Source organism: Typha angustifolia, chromosome 3 (genome assembly GCF_048772165.1).
Source record: "Typha angustifolia cultivar Huaian chromosome 3, ASM4877216v1, whole genome shotgun sequence".
Classification (NCBI taxonomy): domain Eukaryota; kingdom Viridiplantae; phylum Streptophyta; class Magnoliopsida; order Poales; family Typhaceae; genus Typha; species Typha angustifolia.
In genome coordinates, this window is record NC_133241.1 from 2,781,622 (window position 1) to 2,789,736 (window position 8,115).

Here is an 8,115-nt window from a genome sequence, read left to right on the forward strand (position 1 = left end):
CTAATAACGTGACTCCTCTCTGCCCGCCTATTTTGTTCTTTCCATATGTCCATGAAGCCCCCCACAACCCAACCCATTCCACCCTAATCCATCGATCCTTAGCTCTCAAAGAACAAAGAAGAAATAATGAGGCCAGTTGCTCTCCTCCCTCTCCTCTTCTTCTTCTTCTTCTTCTTCTTCTTCTTCTTCTTCCTCCCTAGTACTAGTGGGGTCAACCTTCCAATGCCATTAAACGATGAAGTCCTGGGTCTAATCGTGTTCAAGTCCGCGTTGTCGGATCCGACCGGAGCTCTCTCGTCATGGACGGAGTCGGATCCGACCCCATGCGGGTGGGCTCACGTCGAGTGCGACCCGGCCACCAACCGTGTCCTCCGGCTCCCCTTGGACTCGCTCTCGCTCTCCGGGCCGCTCCCTCGCGGCCTCGACCGCCTCGCCTCTCTCCACTCCCTCTCCCTCTCCCATAACAACCTCTCCGGCTCGCTCCCTCCCGGCCTCTCCCTCTTGCCTTCCCTCCGCTATCTAGATCTCTCCTCCAACTCCTTCTCCGGTCCTCTCCCGGACGACATCTCGCTTCTTCCTGCGCTCCGCTCTTTAGATCTCTCCTCCAACTCTTTCTCTGGCCCACTTCCAGACTCTTTCCCTTCCTCTCTCCGCTTTCTCATGTTAGCCAACAACCGATTCTCCGGACCACTGCCCGCTGCATTATCACATTGCTATTTCCTCCTCCATGTAAACCTTTCTAACAACCAGCTCTCCGGCTCGCCGGACTTTTCCGCCACCATTTGGCCGCTGACACGTCTCCGCGTTCTTGACATCTCGCGTAACGACTTCTCCGGCGCTGTCTCCGACGGCGTTAGCAGCCTGCATAACCTTAAGGTGCTGAACCTTAGCGGCAACCGATTCTTCGGTGTAGTCCCTGCCGGCGTCGGCCTCTGCCCGCATTTGAATAGCCTTGACATCAGTTCCAATTCATTTGAAGGGCAGCTTCCGGATTCCGTCCGGTTTCTTAGTTCGCTTCTCTTCCTCGCTGCCTCTAACAACCGACTCTACGGCGATCTCCCGTCGTGGATAGGCAACTTGACTGCATTGCAGCACCTCGATTTGTCGAGAAATAAGATTTCTGGAAGGTTACCGTCTTCTCTTGGAAAGCTCAAGGATCTGAATTATCTAAACTTGGCGAACAACATGATCGTCGGAGCGATCCCCGACTCCGTCGCCGAGTGCTCGAAGCTCGACGAGCTGCATTTGAAAGGCAATGCGCTCAACGGGAGCATCCCGCAAGCTCTGTTCAACATTGCTATGGAAGTGCTCGATCTCTCGTCGAACGAGCTGACCGGCACCATGCCGGCCGGCTCCACACGGCTGGCGGAGACGCTGCGGTGGCTAGACCTCTCGAGCAACCGAATAACAGGGACTATCCCGGCGGAGATGGCGCTCTTCTTCAATCTGAGATACTTAAACTTGTCACGGAATGACCTCCGGACGCAGCTGCCGCCGGAGCTCGGGCTGTTCCGGAACTTATCTGTGCTGGATCTCCGCAGCAGTGAACTCTACGGACCGATCCCCGGTGATCTCTGCGACTCCGGCAGCCTCGCCGTGCTGCAATTGGATGGCAATTCTCTCAGCGGTTCTATCCCGGATGAGATTGGAAACTGCTCTTCACTATACTTGCTGTAAGTCTTATTGCACCATTCATAATTGCAATTTCAATTGAAGGAATCAAATTGTTTAAAGTGTGAACATGCATTGTTTGATCTTTTCATAGGAGCTTATCTCGGAATAGCTTGAGTGGCTCGATTCCGGTGGCAATGTCGCAGTTGAAGAAGCTTGAGATCCTCAAGCTGGAGTACAATAACCTCTCCGGCGAGATACCGCAGCAACTCGGCAGCTTAGACAATCTATTGGCGGTGAACATATCTCACAATCGGCTAATCGGCCGGCTTCCAGTTGGCGGCGTGTTCCAGAGCCTGGACCAGAGTGCACTAGAAGGCAACCTCGGCATATGCAGCCCACTCGTTACCGAGCCTTGCAAGATGAACGTCCCAAAACCACTAGTCCTCGATCCCAATGCTTACACCCATGGAAATGGCGACAACCTAGTCACCTTCTCCAGCCCCGGAGTCTCGAGGCATAGGAAGTTCCTGAGCGTCTCCGCCATTGTAGCCATCTCCGCTGCTCTTGTTATAGTCTTAGGCGTTCTGTTCATCACACTGCTTAACGTGTCAGCTAGGAGAAGGATTGGGCTACTGGAGAATGCATTGGAGAGCATTTGTTCAAGCTCGACGAGGTCCGGTTCCCCGGCAGTGGGGAAGATGGTGCTCTTCGGGCCAAGAAACTACCTGAGATCAGAGGATTTGGTCGGCGGCGCAGAGTCCTTCTTGAGCAAAGCCACAGAGATAGGCCGGGGAGTGTTCGGGACCATCTACAAGGTGTCCGTCGGTGAAGGGAGGATAGTCGCCGTCAAGAAGCTGCTTACAGCTAACATAATTCAATACCACGACGACTTCGATCGCGAGGTTAGGATACTCGGGAAGGCGAGGCACCCAAACTTGCAGCCACTGAAGGGCTACTACTGGACTCCTGAACTGCAGCTACTGATATCAGATTACTCCCCCTATGGAAGCTTGCATTCTAGACTCCACGACGACGGTGTATCGACGCCTCCTCTGACGTGGGCCGACCGGTTCAAGATCGCCCTTGGGACGGCCAAAGGCCTCGCCTACTTGCACCAGTCGTTCCGCCCGCCCATCATCCATTACAACGTCAAGCCAAGCAACATTCTCCTGGATGAGAATTGCAATCCGAAGATATCTGATTTTGGGCTGGCAAGGTTGCTGCCGAAGCTAGACAAGCATGTCATAAGCAGCCGGTTTCAGGGTGCCATGGGCTATGTCGCACCAGAGCTCGCGTGCCAGAGCTTGAGGATTAACGAGAAATGCGACATCTATGGATTTGGAGTGCTGATTCTGGAGCTCGTGACCGGAAGGAAGCCGGTGGAGTACGGAGACGATGATGTTGTCATACTGATTGATCAAGTGAAAGTTCTTCTCGAACAGGGGAATGTATTGGATTGCGTCGACGTGCGAATGGGGGAGTTCCCTGAGGAGGAGGTGCTGCCAGTGCTGAAGCTTGGGCTCGTGTGCACGTCGCAGATACCATCGAGTAGGCCGACGATGGCCGAAGTTGTGCAGATACTGCAGGTGATCAAGACACCAGTTATAGATAGGATGGAAGCTTTCTGATTAGGAGACACTACTAGCTACAGCATTTGCTCTTTCTTTTCTCCTAATGTGTGAATCACTTCTTTTGCACTGCCTTTGTTGCTTCTACTAGGTAGAGAACATCTAATTTTCTCTTTTGTTATGATGTGGATTAATTGGTTTCTTGTTCTTGCTGCTTCCATGTAATGCAACTTCTCATTGATTTGATTTCAAGCCCTGATATTTGCCTGACCATATGGTGCGGAATTAATTGTCATTGTTTGAGATGGTTTGAGAGAGACCACTGCCTACGAGATTGCATTACTTACTGAAAAAGGATCAAGGCTCCTTAAGCACTTCCATAGTAGATCTATTTTTCATGAGAAGCGGCATGCATAGTGATAAGAAGCGGATATTTGATTTTCAAATATATACTTTTTTATTTCCATCCCTGAGGTGGGAGTTGTGTGTGATCTATCACTTCTCTCTGGGGGTAGCAGCGATGCAAATTTGTTGGTTAATGAGATAGAGTGGTGGGGAGCACATGGAGTGTTGGAGAGTCTCCTTCTAGTTGTGCACAAAGAGCTCGCGGCGTATGAGAGGTGTCGAGATGATTGTTTTTACTCAATCGTCTTACAGCAGATAATGGGGAATTAAACCTATGGCGAGGAGGAAGGACTATGGTTGGCCCAGAGAAAAAGTTTAAGTTATTGGATAGATTTTTTACTTCTTTTGGGGGCTTTTGGAAACTTAATGACACTTCTTTCCTGTATTAGCATTATTATATTATAAAATATTGGATTGGCAACTCGATGCCAAATTTTTTTAAACTACCATATTTGCCCCTCCTTTTTTGTCACCTCTCCTTTTCTTCCCCTCCCATTTTTCAAGATTATTGCTAATAGTACTACCTTCGCCACCACCCCCTCCGAGCCAATTGCCACTACCAACTATTACTTCTTTCATCCTCACCAACAACACGGATGATCATCACATTTATCACCACCACTCCAATTATGATCAGACCGGGGTTTGATCCGCAACAAGTGTTTAGGGGTGGTTAAGGTGAGATCAATGCATTGATGACAGTGGAAGGTGGTGGAGCACGGTGGATAGAGTGAGAGAGAGGTGACGGTGGTGATGACAGTAGATTAGAATTATCTTTACTCCTAGTTACCATTACTCCTATGATACTCTAATGCTAAAAAAATAATACCAATGATTGAATAATAAACAAATAGATTGACCCCACCTAGTTATAGAGGTCAGGTAAAATGAATCATGTTAGGATTAGTCCTAAAGTCTTATATAAGAGATAAATATGAATAAGAGATAAACATGACTATAAATAAAAGTGATTAAGAGATAAATATGAATTAAATAAAAAAATAAATAGCCCATTCAACAAGGCCAAGCTCGTTCCCCTCCTAATGTGGCCTCCTGGCCTTTCATGCCTCGTTCCAGCTTAATTTGGCTCCTAACTCTATCATGCTTCCACTCACCTTGATCTCAAAGTTAGAAGTTCAAGAAGCAATACATCAACTCGGATTTCAAAGTCAAATCCATCGTTGGTCCATTGGACCACTCCATTAGTACTTGTGTGACTCACTATTTGTCTACTCGAATCCTTCTCTTGGTTAGTACCTAAAGTGGCACAGGCTCTTGGTCACGTTTGACTAGGTCTGTCATGTCAACCGCAATAATTTTCTCGGTCACATTTTGGATTCGCAAGGCAGTAACATGGAACATGGGGTGCATTAGCGAGTCCTTGTTGTGCTTGTGGATGGGGGGAGTGGAAAGGAAGGCTGCGATGTAGAGAACCTTGGACTGAGCTTGGTAGATCTGAAATATGGTAGAGCTAGTGAAGTGCAAGGATGCTAGAGGATCTATGGGTGGAGTCTTGGGTCTGCAGAAGTGAGGGGGAGTCGGGAAATGTCGTGGAGAGCTGTGGAGGCTAGGGGAGGAGCTGGGTTAAGGAAGAGGTGATAGGTGTTGAGAGAAGAAAGTTGGAGAGTAAGGAAGAAGACTACACTAGAGAGGGGTACTCGGGTTTTCTTGGGTGGCACCAATTGCAAGAGGGAGAGATGAGACTGAGAGAAAGAGAGAGAGAGAGAGATGAGGAGGGATTAGGGCAATCTCTGGGTGCTCACCACACTTCACATAGTGGCTACCTATGATCCTCTAGCTAGGTGGGCCCATGACTTAAGTGACTCAAACATAAGTTGAAATACATGACTCGGCTAGATCAAGTGTAGGAATAGTAATGTAGAAATAGAAATAGACTCAATCTAAACTCACAAAACCAACTAGACACCCCTTCCAAGCTAGGTCATAACAGTCCACCATATTTCCATCACTTTGTCCTCAAGGTGTGAAGTTAGGAAAGCACTCAACCATCTCAGACTCAAACTCCCATGTCGTGTTAATAGATTGTCAATCTAACCACTATGCTAGAATCTCCGTCTATAGTCTCCCATCTCTATGTCATCGTCACCTGGCCAAGGCCCTCATTGGCTTCACTAGGTGTGTCTCCTCCACCAGGTTGGGTATATCAATGCCAATGATATGATCCGTCCTGATTTGAGCCTTAAGGACTACGACATGAAACACCAAGTGGATGTGGGACTCCTCGGGTAACTTCGATTTGTACGCCACTGGACCTAGTCTCTAAAGCACTCAAAATAGCCCAAAGTATCAATGCGCCAGTTTATGGTTGCACACCGGCCTTAAAGTCACCTATCCATAGGGTTGATATGTACGAATACTAGATCACCGACCGCAAACTCCTACATGATGTTTACGATCGTAGATCTATTTTGTGCGATTTTGTGCCTCTGCCATGTGGGCCCTTAGTCTCCTCAAGGAGGCATCCTGATCCGTCAGCTTGAGGTCCATTGTTACGAATCAAATTTGGACTGATTTGGACGTGAAAAAAGTATAAAATTTAGGTGGAGGTAGCCTCGAAAATTATGGTTTTAATAGTTTTTAGTTTCACGTAACAATGGGTGCATCCTTGAGTATGATAACTTGAATATTCATGTCGTATGATTTATGATGTTGATCACTATGTCACTTGTACATATCATTATGTGGTTAAGTCCTATCTCGACTGTACCCATTTACCCGTTCAGCACAAGTTAAAAGGGGCAGAGTGTATATAGTACATATATTTATATCGACTAATGTCTGAAATCATGAGGTTAAGATGAGACTATTAAACACCACATGTGCCAATTTTAGCAAGCATACTATTTTTGAGTATAGAGACTAATACTAAATGATTTTAAATAATGATTGGGAGATAGGGGTCATAGATCTAGCTATATCCAATGACGTAGAATTAGGGTATCCATAGGTTGTGTGCTATTGACGGTTATAGATAATTGGTCATATCCAACATCGCCAAGCATGTACATGCGATATTATCGCTAGTTGTCTATCCCTTCTTGATTTGTGAGTATATATTTATTATGAAATTATAACTCTATGAGCATATAATGATATTTATGTTTATGACTTTGGTTAAGCTTGAGATAAATAATTTGATAGTCTAAATGACGCATATCATGTCTTCTATTATTAATATATGTGAGTTATAGATATGGGCATAATGTGAATGTTATATAGACACATTATTATGATCCGTTTGGCGTGCGCACGCGCACACACACACACACACACACACACACACACACATATATATATATATATATATATATCATATTGCATTCTTTTTTACACTACTTATAGATTATAAGGGTGTGTACTTGCTGGACTTTATGTTTACCATTTTTTTGTAATTTTTTTTAATTTATTATTGTAAAATAAGTTAGATGGATTTAGTCCTTACGTGAGCATTTATATTTGAAGTAGTTAGATATATATTTTGAGGCTTATTATAGCCTGTAGTATTTTGAACCTCTTTTTGCTTGGTGCAGTGCATTGACCACATTGTTCTTTGGCCCCTTTTATAGACCAAGTTGTAGACATACTCGAGTACCTTGGAGAGACACTTTTTTAAGTCGATATATGATTTTGCTGCCCGAATAGATAGTGTAAGCTAATTTGGTCGATGTGCACTATGAACTATTTTCCTATTAGGTAAGTGTGCCACTTGGTAGCCTCATGGACCATGGCTATGATACGAACTGATTTAGGGTTAGTCCAAATACATATGAGCACTCCAAATACATATGAAACACAACTAACAATAGTATTTATTGTCTTGCTATTCAAGCCAGCCTTTTCATAATCTGACTTATTTCAAGACACAATAGGTTTATTAACTAATTTATTGTTTACCAAATGCATATGAGCACTCCAACCATTTACCATGGCAAGCCAAATATGCTTATCTATCAATTTTATGTAAGCTTTCATCCTAGTTTTCCAATAATCATAGTTCGCTTTATTAAATATGCCTAATTGAAGATTGTCCATCTTTGTGGAAATCCAAGCCTAGTAGATTTCTCTCTAAGTTAAGAGATTCTACTGTCATATCAATTGAAAATACTCAAGTATGTATCTAAACCCTAGACAATATTTCTAACTTTTTGCTTAAGTAAATATGTGAAATAAAAATCAATGAGTAAAACAAAAATGAACACCAATATTTTTTACGTGGAAAAACCTAAACTAGACAAAACTACGAATCCAAACTCTAACCAAACCAATCATTAGTTAACTCTAGCAATTAACATGATTGACTAACAAAATAATCCATTGATCCACATGACTCTGTCTAACACAGTCTTAATCGCTAGAGCTCGCGATTCACTTTCTTTCTATGATTGATCTTCAATCTTAGAAATCTTAAGATTGATCTCCAATCTCAATAACCCTCGATATTGATCTTTTGCTTTGATGATCCTTAAGATAAAATTCTTGTTATGTAGAAGATGAGATGGACTTTAAT

At 44.5% G+C, this 8,115-nt stretch overlaps 1 protein-coding gene across 1 annotated transcript; it reads left to right on the forward strand.

Moving 5' to 3' along the window:
- On the forward strand, nt 1–3,363 carry LOC140758540 (probably inactive leucine-rich repeat receptor-like protein kinase At3g28040). The gene is made up of 2 exons (XM_073094748.1): nt 1–1,673; nt 1,766–3,363. The coding sequence occupies exons 1-2, from the start codon at nt 127–129 to the stop codon at nt 3,240–3,242; spliced, it is 3,024 nt and encodes a 1,007-aa protein (XP_072950849.1). The 5' UTR covers nt 1–126; the 3' UTR covers nt 3,243–3,363.
- The last annotated feature ends 4,752 nt before the right edge of the window (nt 3,364–8,115 follow it).

Bases quoted from the DNA above. Each gene is read 5' to 3' on its own strand.
- LOC140758540 (XM_073094748.1), top strand. From the start codon at position 127: ATGAGGCCAGTTGCTCTCCTCCCTCTCCTCTTCTTCTTCTTCTTCTTC. The intron at 1,674-1,765 runs GTAAGTCTTATT...ATCTTTTCATAG, and splicing joins TGCTCTTCACTATACTTGCT to GAGCTTATCTCGGAATAGCT.